General features: G+C 44.0%; 1 protein-coding gene across 1 annotated transcript in view; it reads right to left on the minus strand.

The window, feature by feature from the left end:
• Positions 1 to 25170, minus strand: part of LOC121390251 (ubiquitin conjugation factor E4 B-like) — an 87016-nt gene that overhangs the window by 39915 nt on the left and 21931 nt on the right. Inside the window, exons 8-12 of the mRNA XM_041522034.1 lie at positions 19052 to 19155; positions 16374 to 16488; positions 14649 to 14789; positions 10189 to 10305; positions 8181 to 8279 (exon numbers count right to left, since the gene is read on the minus strand). Coding sequence (XP_041377968.1) covers positions 8181 to 8279; positions 10189 to 10305; positions 14649 to 14789; positions 16374 to 16488; positions 19052 to 19155 — 576 coding nt within the window. The remainder of the gene's footprint in view (positions 1 to 8180; positions 8280 to 10188; positions 10306 to 14648; positions 14790 to 16373; positions 16489 to 19051; positions 19156 to 25170) is intronic.

Consider the following 25170-nt stretch of genomic DNA (forward strand, 5'->3'; position numbering starts at 1 on the left):
AGGAGAGTGGTTATCATTGTTGTGAGGCACTTATTGGACTGGAGGGCAGGACGTAACCCAGTGGTAAAGCGCTTCACTGATGCACAAGACGGACAGGAGAGTGGTTATCATTGTTGTGAGGCACTTATTGGACTGGAGGGCAGGACGTAACCCAGTGGTAAAGCGCTTCACTGATGCACAAGACGGACAGGAGAGTGGTTATCATTGTTGTGAGGCACTTATTGGACTGGAGGGCAGGACGTAACCCAGTGGTAAAGCGCTTCACTGATGCACAAGACGGACAGGAGAGTGGTTATCATTGTTGTGAGGCACTTATTGGACTGGAGGGCAGGACGTAACCCAGTGGTAAAGCGCTTCACTGATGCACAAGACGGACAGGAGAGTGGTTATCATTGTTGTGAGGCACTTATTGGACTGGAGGGCAGGACGTAACCCAGTGGTAAAGCGCTTCACTGATGCACAAGACGGACAGGAGAGTGGTTATCATTGTTGTGAGGCACTTATTGGACTGGAGGGCAGGACGTAACCCAGTGGTAAAGCGCTTCACTGATGCACAAGACGGACAGGAGAGTGGTTATCATTGTTGTGAGGCACTTATTGGACTGGAGGGCAGGACGTAACCCAGTGGTAAAGCGCTTCACTGATGCACAAGACGGACAGGAGAGTGGTTATCATTGTTGTGAGGCACTTATTGGACTGGAGGGCAGGACGTAACCCAGTGGTAAAGCGCTTCACTGATGCACAAGACGGACAGGAGAGTGGTTATCATTGTTGTGAGGCACTTATTGGACTGGAGGGCAGGACGTAACCCAGTGGTAAAGCGCTTCACTGATGCACAAGACGGACAGGAGAGTGGTTATCATTGTTGTGAGGCACTTATTGGACTGGAGGGCAGGACGTAACCCAGTGGTAAAGCGCTTCACTGATGCACAAGACGGACAGGAGAGTGGTTATCATTGTTGTAGGCACTTATTGGACTGGAGGGCAGGACGTAACCCAGTGGTAAAGCGCTTCACTGATGCACAAGACGGACAGGAGAGTGGTTATCATTGTTGTGAGGCACTTATTGGACTGGAGGGCAGGACGTAACCCAGTGGTAAAGCGCTTCACTGATGCACAAGACGGACAGGAGAGTGGTTATCATTGTTGTGAGGCACTTATTGGACTGGAGGGCAGGACGTAACCCAGTGGTAAAGCGCTTCACTGATGCACAAGACGGACAGGAGAGTGGTTATCATTGTTGTGAGGCACTTATTGGACTGGAGGGCAGGACGTAACCCAGTGGTAAAGCGCTTCACTGATGCACAAGACGGACAGGAGAGTGGTTATCATTGTTGTGAGGCACTTATTGGACTGGAGGGCAGGACGTAACCCAGTGGTAAAGCGCTTCACTGATGCACAAGACGGAGAGGAGAGTGGTTATCATTGTTGTGAGGCACTTATTGGACTGGAGGGCAGGACGTAACCCAGTGGTAAAGCGCTTCACTGATGCACAAGACGGACAGGAGAGTGGTTATCATTGTTGTGAGGCACTTATTGGACTGGAGGGCAGGACGTAACCCAGTGGTAAAGCGCTTCACTGATGCACAAGACGGACAGGAGAGTGGTTATCATTGTTGTGAGGCACTTATTGGACTGGAGGGCAGGACGTAACCCAGTGGTAAAGCGCTTCACTGATGCACAAGACGGACAGGAGAGTGGTTATCATTGTTGTGAGGCACTTATTGGACTGGAGGGCAGGACGTAACCCAGTGGTAAAGCGCTTCACTGATGCACAAGACGGACAGGAGAGTGGTTATCATTGTTGTGAGGCACTTATTGGACTGGAGGGCAGGACGTAACCCAGTGGTAAAGCGCTTCACTGATGCACAAGACGGACAGGAGAGTGGTTATCATTGTTGTGAGGCACTTATTGGACTGGAGGGCAGGACGTAACCCAGTGGTAAAGCGCTTCACTGATGCACAAGACGGACAGGAGAGTGGTTATCATTGTTGTGAGGCACTTATTGGACTGGAGGGCAGGACGTAACCCAGTGGTAAAGCGCTTCACTGATGCACAAGACGGACAGGAGAGTGGTTATCATTGTTGTGAGGCACTTATTGGACTGGAGGGCAGGACGTAACCCAGTGGTAAAGCGCTTCACTGATGCACAAGACGGACAGGAGAGTGGTTATCATTGTTGTGAGGCACTTATTGGACTGGAGGGCAGGACGTAACCCAGTGGTAAAGCGCTTCACTGATGCACAAGACGGACAGGAGAGTGGTTATCATTGTTGTGAGGCACTTATTGGACTGGAGGGCAGGACGTAACCCAGTGGTAAAGCGCTTCACTGATGCACAAGACGGACAGGAGAGTGGTTATCATTGTTGTGAGGCACTTATTGGACTGGAGGGCAGGACGTAACCCAGTGGTAAAGCGCTTCACTGATGCACAAGACGGACAGGAGAGTGGTTATCATTGTTGTGAGGCACTTATTGGACTGGAGGGCAGGACGTAACCCAGTGGTAAAGCGCTTCACTGATGCACAAGACGGACAGGAGAGTGGTTATCATTGTTGTGAGGCACTTATTGGACTGGAGGGCAGGACGTAACCCAGTGGTAAAGCGCTTCACTGATGCACAAGACGGACAGGAGAGTGGTTATCATTGTTGTGAGGCACTTATTGGACTGGAGGGCAGGACGTAACCCAGTGGTAAAGCGCTTCACTGATGCACAAGACGGACAGGAGAGTGGTTATCATTGTTGTGAGGCACTTATTGGACTGGAGGGCAGGACGTAACCCAGTGGTAAAGCGCTTCACTGATGCACAAGACGGACAGGAGAGTGGTTATCATTGTTGTGAGGCACTTATTGGACTGGAGGGCAGGACGTAACCCAGTGGTAAAGCGCTTCACTGATGCACAAGACGGACAGGAGAGTGGTTATCATTGTTGTGAGGCACTTATTGGACTGGAGGGCAGGACGTAACCCAGTGGTAAAGCGCTTCACTGATGCACAAGACGGACAGGAGAGTGGTTATCATTGTTGTGAGGCACTTATTGGACTGGAGGGCAGGACGTAACCCAGTGGTAAAGCGCTTCACTGATGCACAAGACGGAGAGGAGAGTGGTTATCATTGTTGTGAGGCACTTATTGGACTGGAGGGCAGGACGTAACCCAGTGGTAAAGCGCTTCACTGATGCACAAGACGGACAGGAGAGTGGTTATCATTGTTGTGAGGCACTTATTGGACTGGAGGGCAGGACGTAACCCAGTGGTAAAGCGCTTCACTGATGCACAAGACGGACAGGAGAGTGGTTATCATTGTTGTGAGGCACTTATTGGACTGGAGGGCAGGACGTAACCCAGTGGTAAAGCGCTTCACTGATGCACAAGACGGACAGGAGAGTGGTTATCATTGTTGTGAGGCACTTATTGGACTGGAGGGCAGGACGTAACCCAGTGGTAAAGCGCTTCACTGATGCACAAGACGGACAGGAGAGTGGTTATCATTGTTGTGAGGCACTTATTGGACTGGAGGGCAGGACGTAACCCAGTGGTAAAGCGCTTCACTGATGCACAAGACGGACAGGAGAGTGGTTATCATTGTTGTGAGGCACTTATTGGACTGGAGGGCAGGACGTAACCCAGTGGTAAAGCGCTTCACTGATGCACAAGACGGACAGGAGAGTGGTTATCATTGTTGTGAGGCACTTATTGGACTGGAGGGCAGGACGTAACCCAGTGGTAAAGCGCTTCACTGATGCACAAGACGGACAGGAGAGTGGTTATCATTGTTGTGAGGCACTTATTGGACTGGAGGGCAGGACGTAACCCAGTGGTAAAGCGCTTCACTGATGCACAAGACGGACAGGAGAGTGGTTATCATTGTTGTGAGGCACTTATTGGACTGGAGGGCAGGACGTAACCCAGTGGTAAAGCGCTTCACTGATGCACAAGACGGACAGGAGAGTGGTTATCATTGTTGTGAGGCACTTATTGGACTGGAGGGCAGGACGTAACCCAGTGGTAAAGCGCTTCACTGATGCACAAGACGGACAGGAGAGTGGTTATCATTGTTGTGAGGCACTTATTGGACTGGAGGGCAGGACGTAACCCAGTGGTAAAGCGCTTCACTGATGCACAAGACGGACAGGAGAGTGGTTATCATTGTTGTGAGGCACTTATTGGACTGGAGGGCAGGACGTAACCCAGTGGTAAAGCGCTTCACTGATGCACAAGACGGACAGGAGAGTGGTTATCATTGTTGTGAGGCACTTATTGGACTGGAGGGCAGGACGTAACCCAGTGGTAAAGCGCTTCACTGATGCACAAGACGGACAGGAGAGTGGTTATCATTGTTGTGAGGCACTTATTGGACTGGAGGGCAGGACGTAACCCAGTGGTAAAGCGCTTCACTGATGCACAAGACGGACAGGAGAGTGGTTATCATTGTTGTGAGGCACTTATTGGACTGGAGGGCAGGACGTAACCCAGTGGTAAAGCGCTTCACTGATGCACAAGACGGACAGGAGAGTGGTTATCATTGTTGTGAGGCACTTATTGGACTGGAGGGCAGGACGTAACCCAGTGGTAAAGCGCTTCACTGATGCACAAGACGGACAGGAGAGTGGTTATCATTGTTGTGAGGCACTTATTGGACTGGAGGGCAGGACGTAACCCAGTGGTAAAGCGCTTCACTGATGCACAAGACGGACAGGAGAGTGGTTATCATTGTTGTGAGGCACTTATTGGACTGGAGGGCAGGACGTAACCCAGTGGTAAAGCGCTTCACTGATGCACAAGACGGACAGGAGAGTGGTTATCATTGTTGTGAGGCACTTATTGGACTGGAGGGCAGGACGTAACCCAGTGGTAAAGCGCTTCACTGATGCACAAGACGGACAGGAGAGTGGTTATCATTGTTGTGAGGCACTTATTGGACTGGAGGGCAGGACGTAACCCAGTGGTAAAGCGCTTCACTGATGCACAAGACGGACAGGAGAGTGGTTATCATTGTTGTGAGGCACTTATTGGACTGGAGGGCAGGACGTAACCCAGTGGTAAAGCGCTTCACTGATGCACAAGACGGACAGGAGAGTGGTTATCATTGTTGTGAGGCACTTATTGGACTGGAGGGCAGGACGTAACCCAGTGGTAAAGCGCTTCACTGATGCACAAGACGGACAGGAGAGTGGTTATCATTGTTGTGAGGCACTTATTGGACTGGAGGGCAGGACGTAACCCAGTGGTAAAGCGCTTCACTGATGCACAAGACGGACAGGAGAGTGGTTATCATTGTTGTGAGGCACTTATTGGACTGGAGGGCAGGACGTAACCCAGTGGTAAAGCGCTTCACTGATGCACAAGACGGACAGGAGAGTGGTTATCATTGTTGTGAGGCACTTATTGGACTGGAGGGCAGGACGTAACCCAGTGGTAAAGCGCTTCACTGATGCACAAGACGGACAGGAGAGTGGTTATCATTGTTGTGAGGCACTTATTGGACTGGAGGGCAGGACGTAACCCAGTGGTAAAGCGCTTCACTGATGCACAAGACGGACAGGAGAGTGGTTATCATTGTTGTGAGGCACTTATTGGACTGGAGGGCAGGACGTAACCCAGTGGTAAAGCGCTTCACTGATGCACAAGACGGACAGGAGAGTGGTTATCATTGTTGTGAGGCACTTATTGGACTGGAGGGCAGGACGTAACCCAGTGGTAAAGCGCTTCACTGATGCACAAGACGGACAGGAGAGTGGTTATCATTGTTGTGAGGCACTTATTGGACTGGAGGGCAGGACGTAACCCAGTGGTAAAGCGCTTCACTGATGCACAAGACGGACAGGAGAGTGGTTATCATTGTTGTGAGGCACTTATTGGACTGGAGGGCAGGACGTAACCCAGTGGTAAAGCGCTTCACTGATGCACAAGACGGAGAGGGAGAGTGGTTATCATTGTTGTGAGGCACTTATTGGACTGGAGGGCAGGACGTAACCCAGTGGTAAAGCGCTTCACTGATGCACAAGACGGAGAGGAGAGTGGTTATCATTGTTGTGAGGCACTTATTGGACTGGAGGGCAGGACGTAACCCAGTGGTAAAGCGCTTCACTGATGCACAAGACGGAGAGGAGAGTGGTTATCATTGTTGTGAGGCACTTATTGGACTGGAGGGCAGGACGTAACCCAGTGGTAAAGCGCTTCACTGATGCACAAGACGGACAGGAGAGTGGTTATCATTGTTGTGAGGCACTTATTGGACTGGAGGGCAGGACGTAACCCAGTGGTAAAGCGCTTCACTGATGCACAAGACGGACAGGAGAGTGGTTATCATTGTTGTGAGGCACTTATTGGACTGGAGGGCAGGACGTAACCCAGTGGTAAAGCGCTTCACTGATGCACAAGACGGACAGGAGAGTGGTTATCATTGTTGTGAGGCACTTATTGGACTGGAGGGCAGGACGTAACCCAGTGGTAAAGCGCTTCAACAGTCCTAGCTCAGACTGTGCATTTCATCGTCTCCTTCCAGTTGTGGTAGAAAGATTTAGAGATGGCCCTTGTTATTAGCAAAAACAAATTAACAGTAATAATATGGATAATAGTAAACATGATACACTCACGTGTAAATATTACGTTTATGTATTACCCTCGTTCTCGCAATACAAATATCAGTGTTCTCACTGCTCCATTTAAGCGGTCCGCCCTGCTATTCCATTTTGCCGCCCTCCTTTCACGTTCTCCACCCTCCTTTATTTTTGTGCGCCTCTCTTTATTTTCCAGCACATATCTCCGCTATTTTCAAATGCACACTTTTTCCACACAAAAAAACCCAACGATCAGTCTGCACAAAGGAAACAAGCCGCGTTGTGTACGAAAAAGTAACTGACGAAACATTTACCGTAACGTAATTAAACAGTATTTTTAATAGCCTTTATTTTGTCCCACATCTGTATCCATTTGTATGTTTAATAGACACAATAAAAGTTATATTTTATTTGAGCAATGAAAATATTTTTATTTTTTACGGATTCGGCAATCTCCGATTGAAAAAACCCTCACTTATTTGGCGCCAAATTTGTCACGTGATCAGAACGGTCATTCTGTCTTTTGTTTCCACTATCGTCTGATATTTTGTCCTCCGTCGGTTGATATAATTGGTTGTAACTGACGATTTTTACTTTCGGTCATTTCTGTCATTCTATTTATTTAGCAGTTCTTTATAAAAAATTGTAAACTTTTCATTAATTAATTGGATTTTTTTTTTGGGGGGGGGGGGATATGAACGCTTATAAAAACAACGGAAGTGGTAGTGTTTATCATTAAAATCATTTATTATGAGTGCCAAATAATATATACACCGCCTTTACAAAAACGAAACTATTTTTATTAGCTGGCGATCAATTCATTCGATGAAGATGGAAATAACAAAAAATTTATCCGACATTAGGGGATCACTTTACAAACATCGTTATTGTTTTTCGTATATCTTGAAATCTTTATTAAAAATAATAATATTAAAACTTTGTTCGATTCAGCAAAACCGGAACTGCCCATGAATGTCAGACCGATATCATCTTCGGTTCAATTAAAAGTCAAGTCTGCTTGTATTTTGTATTTATAAACCTTTTTGCACTTTTTTGCAGGCAAAATAAGGAGTATGTCTTTTCACAAAGTCTACCAACACACAACAATATGGTTACCAAACTCCCCCCCCCCCCCCCCCCCCCCCGTTTTTTTTTTTTTTGAAGGGTGTGGTGCCGAGCGGCCGCCCTCCTTTAATTTTCACTCAGCGAGAACACTGAATATCCTGACACTTGTTTCATAAAATCAAAACACAAGCTTGTATAATAATCTCCATTTATTACCGATATGGTTATAAATATCTTGGTACATATCAAAGTGATACGTCCCAGTAGTACGCCAATTGGCACATATCACTTTGTGATGTTATCGATTGGTGCACTACAACCGTACAGCAATGTCAACCAAATGAGTTGAGTGATATAAATTAATATTGATTATTGGTAATAAATAGGATATTAAACTTGTTACCATTTTGTATCATGTTTATGTCCATCATGAATAATTTTTATTGTCACTCCTTAAAGCTTGTGACAACTGAAAATTATTCCACTTGGGACATAAACATGATATGAAATGGAGGCTTGTTTAATATCCTGTAAGTATGATATGACCTACCCGCACATACTCCAGTCTGTGTTGGAGAGACTGGTTGACTAGTCGGAGGTTGTCAGCAGTCAGCTGGTGTCCTGAGAAAAACTTATCCACCACTTTTATCTGAAAATAAATAGCAGCATATTTAATAAAAAAAATAAGTACTACTGTAACATTTAATTGGGGAAAAATATATATAATACAGGTAATTAAGATTTGAACAGAATTATAATAAAATGTAAGTTCTAAAAATCTGGATATAAATAAATGTAATTCATAAAATAAAAAAAAACCCATAAAATTAAAATAAAATAATAATTTTAAAAAACCCACCCACAAATATAAAATACTGAATTTAATGAGGAATTTTTTTTTTTGTTATCAGAGAAATAAATAAAATATAAAACATATAACAGTATTCAAGCTGAACAAAGTACTTTATGAATCATTGACTATTGGATGTCAAACATTTGGTAATTCTGACATATAGTCTTAGAGAGGAAACCTGCTACATTTTCCATTAGTAGCAAGGGATCTTTTATATGCACTCCCCCCCCCAGACAGGATAGTACATACCACAGCCTTTGATATACCAGTCATGGTGCACTGGATGGATAGAAAAATAGTCCAATGATTGCTTATATGGTAGTATTCTGGCAAACTCTGTTTGGTTATATTTGTTTGCTTGCTTTTTGGTCAAATGTATTGCAGCAAAAAAGGGTGTTCAATAACTAATTCTCCTAAAAGATTTTCTATAGATTAAAAAAGTATTTAAAAAAATAATTTTAACAACTGCCATACTGATCACATAGGGGAGACCGGAGGCACTGCCACCCCCCCCCCCCCCCCCCCAATGAAACATTTGGTCAAGTGCCAAACCAATTCTGATAAGATACAAGTTTTGTGTATTGCATCACATGTAGATAGAATCTGTTTGTCAAATATTCTGTTTTGTGTGTAAAAGTATTAAAAATCTCTGCTTCAAACAACGCTTGCACCCTTAATGTAACAATATCTAGAATATTTACATTGTCTTTTGCGAACACTGAAAGACTGACAACAAGAAGACTTACATTGTCTTCTAAATGTATTAAAAATCTCTGCTTCAAACACTCACATCCTCAATGTAATAATATCTAGAACACTCACATTGTCTTCGGTGAAGACTAAAAGACTGTGAACAAATCTGATATTGATGTTTTCTACCCCCAACCCCCAAATGTAATAATATCTAGAAGACTCACGTTGTCCCACCAGAGTATCGACATTTTCTATCCCCAACCCCCAAATGTAATAATATCTAGAAGACTCACGTTGTCCCACCAGAGTATCAACATTTTCTACCCCAACCCCCAAATGTAATAATATCTAGAAGACTCATATTGTCCTCTGCGAAGACTGAAAGACTGAGAACGGAGCCGAGGATTGACGTTTTCTACCCCCAACCCCCAAATGCAATATCTAGAAGACTCACGTTGTCCTCTGCGAAGACTGAAAGACTAAGAACCGAGCCGAGGATCGACGTTTTCTACCCCCAACCCCCAAATGCAATATCTAGAAGACTCACGTTGTCCTCTGCGAAGACTGAAAGACTGAGAACGGAGCCGAGGATCGACGTTTTCTACCCCCAACCCCCAAATGCAATATCTAGAAGACTCACGTTGTCCTCTGCGAAGACTGAAAGACTAAGAACCGAGCCGAGGATCGACGTTTTCTACCCCCAACCCCCAAATGCAATATCTAGAAGACTCACGTTGTCCTCTGCGAAGACTGAAAGACTGAGAACGGAGCCGAGGATCGACGTTTTCTACCCCCAACCCCCAAATGCAATATCTAGAAGACTCACGTTGTCCTCTGCGAAGACTGAAAGACTAAGAACCGAGCTGAGGATCGACGTTTTCTACCCCCAACCCCCAAATGCAATATCTAGAAGACTCACGTTGTCCTCTGCGAAGACTGAAAGACTAAGAACCGAGCCGAGGATCGACGTTTTCTACCCCCAACCCCCAAATGCAATATCTAGAAGACTCACGTTGTCCTCTGCGAAGACTGAAAGACTAAGAACCGAGCCGAGGATCGACGTTTTTTCCAGCTCCATCCCGTGGGCCTGACTGACGGGCTCCGCGCACCAGTTGACCTGCTCAGTCATCTGGAAAACAGCAAACAAACTATATCATGGCGGCCATCTTGAATTTTATTTTGATGGTGGCCATCTTGAATTTTAGCTCGTCTAAAATAAACTACATGTATATCATGGTGGCCATCTTGAATTTTAGCTCAAGTCTAAAATAAACTACATGTATATCATGGTGGCCATCTTGAATTTTAGCTCAAGTCTAAAATAAACTATATGTATATCATAATGGCCATCTTGAATTTTAGCTCGTCTAAAATAAACTACATGTATATCATGGTGGCCATCTTGAATTTTAGCTCAAGTCTAAAATAAATTACATGTATATCATGATGGCCATCTGGAATTTTATTTTGATGGTGGCCATCTGGAATTTTAGCTTAAGTCTAAAATAAACTACATGTATATCATGATGACCATCTGGAATTTTATTTTGATGGTGGCCATCTGGAATTTTAGCTCAAGTCTAAAACTACATAACAGTCTAAAACAAACTATATCATGGTGGTCATCTTGAATTTGATCTGAAGTCTATAACAAACTATTTGATGGTGGCTATCTTGAATTTCGCCCAACCCCTTCAATTAACGATGACACTCAGCAGTGCCATGGAGAATACCACTATATTTTCACTTTTCCATTGCATTTAATTTGCTGTAGAACTTTCAATTTTCTGTCACTTTTCTTAATTAAATATAAATTTATTTTTGCAATACTCACAAATTAAACGCTTTGAATACACCTTAATCATAAAACTGCCGTGGTAACTACTGTGGAAGTGGCCATTTTCTTAATTGCCCGAATTTTACTCCTCAAGCCTAAAACAGGTGGCCATTTTGAATTTCACCTCAAGACTAAACCAAACTATACTGTGGTGGCCATCTTGAATTTCACCTCAAGACTAAACCAAACTATACTGTGGTGGCCATCTTGAATTTCACCTCAAGAGTAAAACAAACTATACTGTGGTGGCCTCGCCTGACATCACACCAGTCGACCACTGTATATAGTGCATTCCCCAATTCATATTTCTCACCTTTTTGTACAAGATGCTCACCGGAAACAATTATATACTGAACAAAAAAAAGAAACTTCCGATTTGTACATATAGTATTTGTTGTGTTAAAGAATTCATTGTGTAATGAAATTATATAAGTAGTATTAGCCGTGAGCTGTATTATCAGGATTCATGAATTTTGTTAATTATTTTTGCACTGTTAATCGTCGACAATGTGAAATTCAATTTGCACGTGCATGCATGGTTCGACATGTCCCGTGTAGTATTCGGTCAATTTGTTTTACTTGTCTTACTGACATTGTTGTCAAGTGAAAGAAAACGCTTCAAAATTTGTAAAAAAATTAAAGTTTTTTTTACATTGTGGCATTTTTAGTATGCCCAGAATACCCAATAATTTACGCGAACAGGCGATTGGCATGCTTGATGCTGGCATGTCGATAGAAGACATTGCAAGGCATGTTGTGAGTTCTAGTCGAGCGATACGAAATCTTCGAGTAAGATTTCGAACGACAGGAAGCACCAACGACTTGCCACGTCGTGGACATCCGCGTGTTACAACACGTGGTCAAGACCGCTATATCATGAACACGTATTTGCGCAATCGATTCCAAATGCCACTGCTACTGCTGCTAACACACCTGGGCTTCATAATAACCGAATCAGTGGGCAAACTGTTTGTAATCATCTGCGGGAGAACGGTTTACATGCACAACGTCCTTACATCGAATACGTTTTAACGCAACGTCATCGTCTAAATCGTCTTAATTGGGCATGTGTACACACTAGTTGGATACGGCGACGCTGGAATACCGTTCTTTTTTCGGATGAATCTAGATTTTCTTTACGACATGGTGATAGCAGGGTGCGCGTCTACCGTAGGAGAAATGAACACTATGCTGACTGTTGTGTTCTTGAACGAGATCGTTTCGGGGGTGGAGGTTGAGTCATGGTCTGGGCAGCCATTGTCCATGGTTATCGTTCACCACTAGTCATCATTGATGGCAATTTAAATGCTCAACGTTACCGCGATGACATTCTCGCTCATCACATCATTCCTCTGTTCCATAACAACGCCAACATCTCGATTTTTCAGCATGATAATGCCACCTCTCATACAGCTAGAGACACTGTAAATTTTCTTAGGACAAATAACACTGATTTCATTGATGACTGGCCCGCTAAAAGTCCTGATCTCAACCCCATTGAGCATGTCTGGGATTGTCTGGACAGACGGTTGAGGTGTCGTCCCAACCCACCCGCTAACGTCAACGAACTTCGTCAAGCGCTCATTCAGGAATGGAACAATATTCTACAGGCAGAAATCAACACTTTAGTCAATTCTATGAGCCTGCGATGCACTGCAGTGGTCAATTCAAGAGGTGGTCATACCCGTTATTAATTTTTTTTAATTTTTTTAACCCCTACCACACTTGGTCAAAATTTCTCCCAATTTCTGTTAACCTATGGCCATGATTTCTGCACCAAACGATACATCATGGAACACTCTTTAAACGCATATATAACAATTATTCCCCCAGTTTGTTTTCATCAAGTTATGTTCAAGCAAAGTTAGTGGAAGTTTCTTATTTTGTTCAGTATATAAGGAAACAGAAGACAACTCAGTTTTCTGTATCTTTAGTTTTGGTTTTCGGCAAATATTTTTGCTTGACAATAATGGTGGCATGTCATGGTAATTTTCAGGGATCGATAGCTGATTGTGACAACTAATTTGATAATAAATTTCATTGTTTTACCAACAACAAAAATCATATTGTGATATGAAAACCAGTTATTGTGAATAATGGACATAAATACTGGACAGCTGGCAACAAATGCTAGTAAGTAAACGCAAATAAATAAACTATAAAAATTAATGCCAAACGATGAGATATATGCATTGGGAAATGCACTGTATATTGTGTTGACTTGCGTGAGACAGGGAAGAGATATCTCGCCTGCAGTATCCTGAAGGTTTAAACGTAAGTTTACACCAGATCCCTACTTACAAGAATTATCTGATTCTAGCGACATTGTCTCTACAGGCGGGCCTGGTGTTGCCACTCTTGATCTCACAGAGTTCCGACAGTGCGGAGAGAGGCTCGCGGTAATCGTCCGAGTATAGCGACATCGTCTCTACTTACCAAGTTACAGGCGGGCCTGGTGTTGCCACTCTTGATCTCACAGAGTTCCGACAGTGCGGAGAGAGGCTCGCGGTAATCGTCCGAGTCTAGCGACATCGTCTCTACTTACCAAGTTACAGGCGGGCCTGGTGTTGCCACTCTTGATCTCACAGAGTTCCGACAGTGCGGAGAGAGGCTCGCGGTAATCGTCCGAGTCTAGCGACATCGTCTCTACTTACCAAGTTACAGGCGGGCCTGGTGTTGCCACTCTTGATCTCACAGAGTTCCGACAGTGCGGAGAGAGGCTCGCGGTAATCGTCAGAGTCTAGCGACATCGTCTCTACTTACCAAGTTACAGGCGGGCCTGGTGTTGCCACTCTTGATCTCACAGAGTTCCGACAGTGCGGAGAGAGGCTCGCGGTAATCGTCCGAGTTTAGCGACATCGTCTCTACTTACCAAGTTACAGGCGGGCCTGGTGTTGCCACTCTTGATCTCACAGAGTTCCGACAGTGCGGAGAGAGGCTCGCGGTAATCGTCCGAGTCTAGCGACATCGTCTCTACTTACCAAGTTACAGGCGGGCCTGGTGTTGCCACTCTTGATCTCACAGAGTTCCGACAGTGCGGAGAGAGGCTCGCGGTAATCGTCCGAGTTTAGCGACATCGTCTCTACTTACCAAGTTACAGGCGGGCCTGGTGTTGCCACTCTTGATCTCACAGAGTTCCGACAGTGCGGAGAGAGGCTCGCGGTAATCGTCCGAGTCTAGCGACATCGTCTCTACTTACCAAGTTACAGGCGGGCCTGGTGTTGCCACTCTTGATCTCACAGAGTTCCGACAGTGCGGAGAGAGGCTCGCGGTAATCGTCAGAGTCTAGCGACATCATCTCTACTTACCAAGTTACAGGCGGGCCTGGTGTTGCCACTCTTGATCTCACAGAGTTCCGACAGTGTGGAGAGAGGCTCGCGGTAATCGTCCGAGTTTAGCGACATCGTCTCTACTTACCAAGTTACAGGCGGGCCTGGTGTTGCCACTCTTGATCTCACAGAGTTCCGACAGTGCGGAGAGAGGCTCGCGGTAATCGTCCGAGTCTAGCGACATCGTCTCTACTTACCAAGTTACAGGCGGGCCTGGTGTTGCCACTCTTGATCTCACAGAGTTCCGACAGTGCGGAGAGAGGCTCGCGGTAATCGTCCGAGTTTAGCGACATCGTCTCTACTTACCAAGTTACAGGCGGGCCTGGTGTTGCCACTCTTGATTTCACAGAGTTCCGACAGTGCGGAGAGAGGCTCGCGGTAATCGTCCGAGTCTAGCGACATCGTCTGAATCAGACGCACCACATTCTGTATGACCGGCGTGAAAACCTGAACCAAACAAATCTTACTTTACACAAAGACATAAAAAAACATCATAATGTCAGAGATAGCTCTGGCACTTGCCAAATTTGCCAACTGAGAAATTAAAAAACAATTGGCAAATTTTATGTAATAATTGATATTTAAAAAAACCCCTAAATTTCTGCAATTTTTAAAGCTTTAACAGATAATTTGGCCAAATTTTCTAATCACTCAGTGCTAGCCCTGAATGTGCCTGTGATAAAAAACCCCAAAATAATTCTCAGCCTAGAATATACATTTCTGTACATACATTCCTATACATATATTTCTGTACATACATTTCTGTACATACATTTCTGTACATACATTCCTGTACATACATTTCTGTACATACATTCCTATACATACATTCCTGTACATACATTTCTGTACATACATTCCTGTACATACATTCCTGTACATAGATTCCTATACATACTTTTGTGAGGTTTGGAGGTCAGGATACAGTATAAAAAGAAACCTGTATAACAGTGGAAGTGGATTAAGGTTTGGAGGTCAGGATACAGTATAAAAAGAAACTCGTATTAGAGTGGACATGGATTAAGGTTTGGAGGTCAGGATACAGTATAAAAAGAAACCCGTATAACAGTGGACGTGGATTAAGGTTTGGAGGTCAGGATACAGTATAAAAAGAAACCCGTATAACAGTGGACGTGGATTAAGGTTTGGAGGTCAGGATACAGTATAAAAAGAAACCCGTATTAGAGTGGACATGGATTAAGGTTTGGAGGTCAGGATACAGTATAAAAAGAAACCCGTATAACAGAGGACGTGGATTAAGGATTGGAGGTCAGGATACAGTATAAAAAGAAACCCGTATAACAGTTAACATGGATTAAGGTTTGGAGGTCAGGATACAGTATAAAAAGAAACCCGTATAACAGTTGACGTGGATTAAGGTTTGGACATCAGGATACAGTATAAAAAGAAACCCGTATTAGAGTGGACATGGATTAAGGTTTGGAGGTCAGAATACAGTATAAAAAGAAACCCGTATAACAGTGGATGTGGATTAAGGTTTGGAGGTCAGGATACAGTATAAAAAGAAACCCGTATAACAGTTAACATGGATTAAGGTTTGGAGGTCAGGATACAGTATAAAAAGAAACCCGTATAACAGTGGATGTGGATTAAGGTTTGGAGGTCAGGATACAGTATAAAAAGAAACCCGTATAACAGTGGATGTGGATTAAGGTTTGGACGTCAGGATACAGTATAAAAAGAAACCCGTATTAGAGTGGACATGGATTAAGGTTTGGAGGTCAGGATACAGTATAAAAAGAAACCCGTATAACAGTGGATGTGGATTAAGGTTTGGAGGTCAGGATACAGTATAAAAAGAAACCCGTATAACAGTGGACATGGATTAAGGTTTGGAGGTCAGGATACAGTATAAAAAGAAACCCGTATAACAGTGGACATGGATTAAGGTTTGGAGGTCAGGATACAGTATAAAAAGAAACCCGTATAACAGTGGACATGGATTAAGGTTTGGAGGTCAGGATACAGTATAAAAAGAAACCCGTATTAGAGTGGACATGAGGCTGTTACCTTCTTAAAGCTGTCGTCGTCGTGGTGCAATGTCTGGATGAGTTCTGGAAGGAATCCTCGCGGGAGATTGCGAGACACGAGGAACGGAACGAGAAGTGACATGCCACACTGTGATCTGAAATCAATAATAGACAGTAACAATCAAGAGGTCAAGATGTGACATCCATGCGGGAGATTGAGAGAAACGTAACGGGAAGAGACTGGAATAAAAAATAAACGATCAGTTCAACATCTCACACCAATAATATACCTAAACAGTGAGAAAATCAGTGAATATTAAGACCTGAAATCACTAATCAATAATAACAATCAACAGGTCATAGAGAATACTGCATGGGTGGCTGTTAGATACCATTTATCTTACGTATCTAATGAACATTTTAATGCAAATTTAAACATCTTTTCCGATTCAAACTTACTTGCAATCCTTAAATTGGGCTTTCAGCTAACTTAAGCATCACAGACAAATATATTTCGCTTTAACTTATATGTCACAGTGTAATCGATTTTGATCGTACTGTTTATTTCATTAGATGTATGGCATTGGTGATCTGGTCACCACCTAGGAGCAGCCAGTCGTATGTCTTGAAATTGTTATTGCACATATATGTGTCATATACATATACAAACAAGATGGTATCTCTGCACAATGCAGTTGAATGAGTATTTGGCAAAATATGGAATACCATGATCGGAAATCAATAATGTAACAACATTATTTTTTTCTTCAAAATCTTGATTAGCACTATTTCTAGTCAATTAAAAATTGACTGTTAACTACTGTTTAATGTTTTAAAATTGTGCAGTGATCTCTGAAACCTACGTAGTGAATTGCCTCAACAGAATAATTTTCTCTGTGTGCCACACACACACACACAGAGACACACACACAGAGACACACACACAGAGACACACACACACACAGACACACACAGAGACACAGACACACACACACACACAGACACACAGACACAGACACACTGATTTTTACACACAGTGTTAAAAATAATCATCCTGAGAGTACTGCTAAAGCAATACATGTCCCGTACCGGGCCCAACAATTTTTCATATCTCCTAAACTCAAGGGTCATAACTCTAACAAGTGAGTAAATCACCACCAAACTTCAACTTGATCTGTAAAGCTATATATACTCTTCAAAAAAAGAAACGCAAAAGGGTACAAATGGGTTATAACTCCGATTTTATGTTTCCTACCGGTTCATGCTTTGTGAATATAAGGTCATTGCATGTCCCAAACACATTCCCACGGTTACATTCGATAAAACGCAGCTACTGTACAATAAAGTTCCAAAATGTGAATATTCGCAAAAACGCAGCCACGTGCAAACCATGTCACCACTGCACGTGCGTTGTCTGCACGTGCAACATGAACACCGACAGTATAAAAGTGCAGGGTGTTCGCTTGCCTGGCCTCTGTATCTGGCCGACAGTTGACAATCCAGGACATGCCACGTCTCAGTGAACCGCAGAGAAACAATGCCATCGGCCGACTAGACGCAGGCGAATCCAGAACGGCCGTTGCCAGGGCATTCCATGTGTCCCCAAGCACCATCTCCAGACTGTGGGACCGTTACCAGCAACATGGATCAACACGTGACCTCCCTAGATCCGGTCGACCACGGGTCACTACCCCCGGGCAGGACCGCTACATCCGGGTATGCCACCTTCGGGAACGATTGACTACTGCCACCTCCACAGCCGCAGCAATACCAGGTTTGCGCAGGATATCCGACCAGACCGTACGGAACCGCCTACGTGAGGTAGGAATTCGTGCCAGACGTCCAGTTCGAGGTGTCATCTTAACACCACAACACCGTCGACTCCGACTGCAGTGGTGCCAGATTCATCGACAATGGCCTCAACTGCGATGGAGACAGGTGTGGTTCAGTGACGAGTCCCGATTTCTGCTCCGACGTCATGATGGAAGATGTCGCGTGTATAGGCGTCGTGGTGAACGTTATGCGGCAAACTGCGTGCAGGAAGTGGACAGATTCGGCGGGGGTAGTGTCATGGTGTGGGCAGCCATCTCACACACTGGCAGAACTGACCTGGTCCACGTGCAGGGCAACCTGAATGCACAGGGCTACATTGACCAGATCCTCCGGCCACACATAGTTCCAGTTATGGCCAACGCCAACGCAGTGTTCCAACATGACAACGCCAGGCCTCACACAGCACGTCTCACAACGGGTTTCCTACAGAACAACAACATTAATGTCCTTCCTTGGCCATGGATATCACCGGATTTGAACCCAATTGAGCATCTATGGGACGAGTTGGACCGACGCCTCCGACAGCGACAACCACAGCCCCAGACCCTGCCCGAGCTGGCAGCAGCCTTGCAGGCCGAGTGGGCCACCATCCCCCGGGACGTCATCTGTACTCTGGTTGCTTCAATGGGCAGGCGGTGCCAGGCAGTTGTCAACACACGCGGAGGCCACACCCGGTATTGACTCCAGATGACCTTGACCTTGGTGGTGTGTCCTATCACTTACTTACAATGGACTAGAGTGAATTGTGAACAATCCTGCAACATTTGGTAATTATCGGACTCGCCATTCAATAATTAAATCAATTCTCTTGGTCTGGTGAAAGTTCCTTGTAGTACTAGCGACGTGTGACACACACACTGATTTCTACACAGTAATGGTAATTACCTTGGTCTGGTGAAAGTTCCTTGTAGTACTAGCGACGTGTGACACACACTGATTTCTACACAGTAATGGTAATTACCTTGGTCTGGTGAAAGTTCCTTGTAGTACTAGCGACGTGTGACACACACACTGATTTCTACACAGTAATGGTAATTACCTTGGTCTGGTGAAAGTTCCTTGTAGTACTAGCGACGTGTGACACACACACTGATTTCTACACAGTAATGGTAATTACCTTGGTCTGGTGAAAGTTCCTTGTAGTACTAGCGACGTGTGACACACACACACTGATTTCTACACAGTAATGGTAATTACCTTGGTCTGGTGAAAGTTCCTTGTAGTACTAGCGACGTGTGACACACACACACTGATTTCTACACAGTAATGGTAATTACCTTGGTCTGGTGAAAGTTCCTTGTAGTACTAGCGACGTGTGACACACACTGATTTCTACACAGTAATGGTAATTACCTTGGTCTGGTGAAAGTTCCTTGTAGTACTAGCGACGTGTGACACACACACACTGATTTCTACACAGTAATGGTAATTACCTTGGTCTGGTGAAAGTTCCTTGTAGTACTAGCGACGTGTGACACACACACTGATTTCTACACAGTAATGGTAATTACCTTGGTCTGGTGAAAGTTCCTTGTAGTACTAGCGACGTGTGACACACACACTGATTTCTACACAGTAATGGTAATTACCTTGGTCTGGTGAAAGTTCCTTGTAGTACTAGCGACGTGTGACACACACACTGATTTCTACACAGTAATGGTAATTACCTTGGTCTGGTGAAAGTTCCTTGTAGTACTAGCGACGTGTGACACACACACTGATTTCTACACAGTAATGGTAATTACCTTGGTCTGGTGAAAGTTCCTTGTAGTACTAGCGACGTGTGACACACACACTGATTTCTACACAGTAATGGTAATTACCTTGGTCTGGTGAAAGTTCCTTGTAGTACTAGCGACGTGTGACACACACACACTGATTTCTACACAGTAATGGTAATTACCTTGGTCTGGTGAAAGTTCCTTGTAGTACTAGCGACGTGTGACACACACACACTGATTTCTACACAGTAATGGTAATTACCTTGGTCTGGTGAAAGTTCCTTGTAGTACTAGCGACGTGTGACACACACACACTGATTTCTACACAGTAATGGTAATTACCTTGGTCTGGTGAAAGTTCCTTGTAGTACTAGCGACGTGTGACACACACACACTGATTTCTACACAGTAATGGTAATTACCTTGGTCTGGTGAAAGTTCCTTGTAGTACTAGCGACGTGTGACACACACACTGATTTCTACACAGTAATGGTAATTACCTTGGTCTGGTGAAAGTTCCTTGTAGTACTAGCGACGTGTGACACACACACACTGATTTCTACACAGTAATGGTAATTACCTTGGTCTGGTGAAAGTTCCTTGTAGTACTAGCGACGTGTGACACACACACACTGATTTCTACACAGTAATGGTAATTACCTTGGTCTGGTGAAAGTTCCTTGTAGTACTAGCGACGTGTGACACACACACTGATTTCTACACAGTAATGGTAATTACCTTGGTCTGGTGAAAGTTCCTTGTAGTACTAGCGACGTGTGACACACACACACTGATTTCTACACAGTAATGGTAATTACCTTGGTCTGGTGAAAGTTCCTTGTAGTACTAGCGACGTGTGACACACACACACTGATTTCTACACAGTAATGGTAATTACCTTGGTCTGGTGAAAGTTCCTTGTAGTACTAGCGACGTGTGACACACACACACTGATTTCTACACAGTAATGGTAATTACCTTGGTCTGGTGAAAGTTCCTTGTAGTACTAGCGACGTGTGACACACACACTGATTTCTACACAGTAATGGTAATTACCTTGGTCTGGTGAAAGTTCCTTGTAGTACTAGCGACGTGTGACACACACTGATTTCTACACAGTAATGGTAATTACCTTGGTCTGGTGAAAGTTCCTTGTAGTACTAGCGACGTGTGACACACACACTGATTTCTACACAGTAATGGTAATTACCTTGGTCTGGTGAAAGTTCCTTGTAGTACTAGCGACGTGTGACACACACACTGATTTCTACACAGTAATGGTAATTACCTTGGTCTGGTGAAAGTTCCTTGTAGTACTAGCGACGTGTGACACACACACACTGATTTCTACACAGTAATGGTAATTACCTTGGTCTGGTGAAAGTTCCTTGTAGTACTAGCGACGTGTGACACACACACACTGATTTCTACACAGTAATGGTAATTACCTTGGTCTGGTGAAAGTTCCTTGTAGTACTAGCGACGTGTGACACACACACTGATTTCTACACAGTAATGGTAATTACCTTGGTCTGGTGAAAGTTCCTTGTAGTACTAGCGACGTGTGACACACACACTGATTTCTACACAGTAATGGTAATTACCTTGGTCTGGTGAAAGTTCCTTGTAGTACTAGCGACGTGTGACACACACACACACTGATTTCTACACAGTAATGGTAATTACCTTGGTCTGGTGAAAGTTCCTTGTAGTACTAGCGACGTGTGACACACACACACTGATTTCTACACAGTAATGGTAATTACCTTGGTCTGGTGAAAGTTCCTTGTAGTACTAGCGACGTGTGACACACACACACTGATTTCTACACAGTAATGGTAATTACCTTGGTCTGGTGAAAGTTCCTTGTACTACACACACACACACTGATTTCTACACAGTAATGGTAATTACCTTGGTCTGGTGAAAGTTCCTTGTAGTACTAGCGACGTGTGACACACACTGATTTCTACACAGTAATGGTAATTACCTTGGTCTGGTGAAAGTTCCTTGTAGTACTAGCGACGTGTGACACACACACACTGATTTCTACACAGTAATGGTAATTACCTTGGTCTGGTGAAAGTTCCTTGTAGTACTAGCGACGTGTGACACACACACTGATTTCTACACAGTAATGGTAATTACCTTGGTCTGGTGAAAGTTCCTTGTAGTACTAGCGACGTGTGATTTCTACACAGTAATGGTAATTACCTTGGTCTGGTGAAAGTTCCTTGTAGTACTAGCGACGTGTGACACACACACTGATTTCTACACAGTAATGGTAATTACCTTGGTCTGGTGAAAGTTCCTTGTAGTACTAGCGACGTGTGACACACACACACTGATTTCTACACAGTAATGGTAATTACCTTGGTCTGGTGAAAGTTCCTTGTAGTACTAGCGACGTGTGACACACACACACTGATTTCTACACAGTAATGGTAATTACCTTGGTCTGGTGAAAGTTCCTTGTAGTACTAGCGACGTGTGACACACACACACTGATTTCTACACAGTAATGGTAATTACCTTGGTCTGGTGAAAGTTCCTTGTAGTACTAGCGACGTGTGACACACACACTGATTTCTACACAGTAATGGTAATTACCTTGGTCTGGTGAAAGTTCCTTGTAGTACTAGCGACGTGTGACACACACACACTGATTTCTACACAGTAATGGTAATTACCTTGGTCTGGTGAAAGTTCCTTGTAGTACTAGCGACGTGTGACACACACACACTGATTTCTACACAGTAATGGTAATTACCTTGGTCTGGTGAAAGTTCCTTGTAGTACTAGCGACGTGTGACACACACACTGATTTCTACACAGTAATGGTAATTACCTTGGTCTGGTGAAAGTTCCTTGTAGTACTAGCGACGTGTGACACACACACTGATTTCTACACAGTAATGGTAATTACCTTGGTCTGGTGAAAGTTCCTTGTAGTACTAGCGACGTGTGACACACACACTGATTTCTACACAGTAATGGTAATTACCTTGGTCTGGTGAAAGTTCCTTGTAGTACTAGCGACGTGTGACACACACACTGATTTCTACACAGTAATGGTAATTACCTTGGTCTGGTGAAAGTTCCTTGTAGTACTAGCGACGTGTGACACACACACTGATTTCTACACAGTAATGGTAATTACCTTGGTCTGGTGAAAGTTCCTTGTAGTACTAGCGACGTGTGACACACACACACTGATTTCTACACAGTAATGGTAATTACCTTGGTCTGGTGAAAGTTCCTTGTAGTACTAGCGACGTGTGACACACACACACTGATTTCTACACAGTAATGGTAATTACCTTGGTCTGGTGAAAGTTCCTTGTAGTACTAGCGACGTGTGACACACACACACTGATTTCTACACAGTAATGGTAATTACCTTGGTCTGGTGAAAGTTCCTTGTAGTACTAGCGACGTGTGACACACACACTGATTTCTACACAGTAATGGTAATTACCTTGGTCTGGTGAAAGTTCCTTGTAGTACTAGCGACATGTGACACACACACTGATTTCTACACAGTAATGGTAATTACCTTGGTCTGGTGAAAGTTCCTTGTAGTACTAGCGACGTGTGACACACACTGATTTCTACACAGTAATGGTAATTACCTTGGTCTGGTGAAAGTTCCTTGTAGTACTAGCGACATGTGACACACACACACTGATTTCTACACAGTAATGGTAATTACCTTGGTCTGGTGAAAGTTCCTTGTAGTACTAGCGACGTGTGACACACACACACACACTGATTTCTACACAGTAATGGTAATTACCTTGGTCTGGTGAAAGTTCCTTGTAGTACTAGCGACATGTGACACACACACTGATTTCTACACAGTAATGGTAATTACCTTGGTCTGGTGAAAGTTCCTTGTAGTACTAGCGACATGTGACACACACACACTGATTTCTACACAGTAATGGTAATTACCTTGGTCTGGTGAAAGTTCCTTGTAGTACTAGCGACGTGTGACACACACACTGATTTCTACACAGTAATGGTAATTACCTTGGTCTGGTGAAAGTTCCTTGTAGTACTAGCGACATGACACACACACTGATTTCTACACAGTAATGGTAATTACCTTGGTCTGGTGAAAGTTCCTTGTAGTACTAGCGACATGTGACACACACTGATTTCTACACAGTAATGGTAATTACCTTGGTCTGGTGAAAGTTCCTTGTAGTACTAGCGACGTGTGACACACACACTGATTTCTACACAGTAATGGTAATTACCTTGGTCTGGTGAAAGTTCCTTGTAGTACTAGCGACGTGTGACACACACACTGATTTCTACACAGTAATGGTAATTACCTTGGTCTGGTGAAAGTTCCTTGTAGTACTAGCGACGTGTGACACACACACTGATTTCTACACAGTAATGGTAATTACCTTGGTCTGGTGAAAGTTCCTTGTAGTACTAGCGACGTGTGACACACACACTGATTTCTACACAGTAATGGTAATTACCTTGGTCTGGTGAAAGTTCCTTGTAGTACTAGCGACGTGTGACACACACACTGATTTCTACACAGTAATGGTAATTACCTTGGTCTGGTGAAAGTTCCTTGTAGTACTAGCGACGTGTGACACACACACTGATTTCTACACAGTAATGGTAATTACCTTGGTCTGGTGAAAGTTCCTTGTAGTACTAGCGACGTGTGACACACACACTGATTTCTACACAGTAATGGTAATTACCTTGGTCTGGTGAAAGTTCCTTGTAGTACTAGCGACATGTGACACACACACTGATTTCTACACAGTAATGGTAATTACCTTGGTCTGGTGAAAGTTCCTTGTAGTACTAGCGACATGTGACACACACACTGATTTCTACACAGTAATGGTAATTACCTTGGTCTGGTGAAAGTTCCTTGTAGTACTAGCGACATGTGACACACACACTGATTTCTACACAGTAATGGTAATTACCTTGGTCTGGTGAAAGTTCCTTGTAGTACTAGCGACGTGTGACACACACACTGATTTCTACACAGTAATGGTAATTACCTTGGTCTGGTGAAAGTTCCTTGTAGTACTAGCGACATGTGACACACACTGATTTCTACACAGTAATGGTAATTACCTTGGTCTGGTGAAAGTTCCTTGTAGTACTAGCGACATGTGACACACACACACTGATTTCTACACAGTAATGGTAATTACCTTGGTCTGGTGAAAGTTCCTTGTAGTACTAGCGACATGTGACACACACACTGATTTCTACACAGTAATGGTAATTACCTTGGTC

Source organism: Gigantopelta aegis, chromosome 15, assembly GCF_016097555.1.
Source record: "Gigantopelta aegis isolate Gae_Host chromosome 15, Gae_host_genome, whole genome shotgun sequence".
NCBI classification, from domain to species: Eukaryota; Metazoa; Mollusca; class Gastropoda; order Neomphalida; family Peltospiridae; genus Gigantopelta; species Gigantopelta aegis.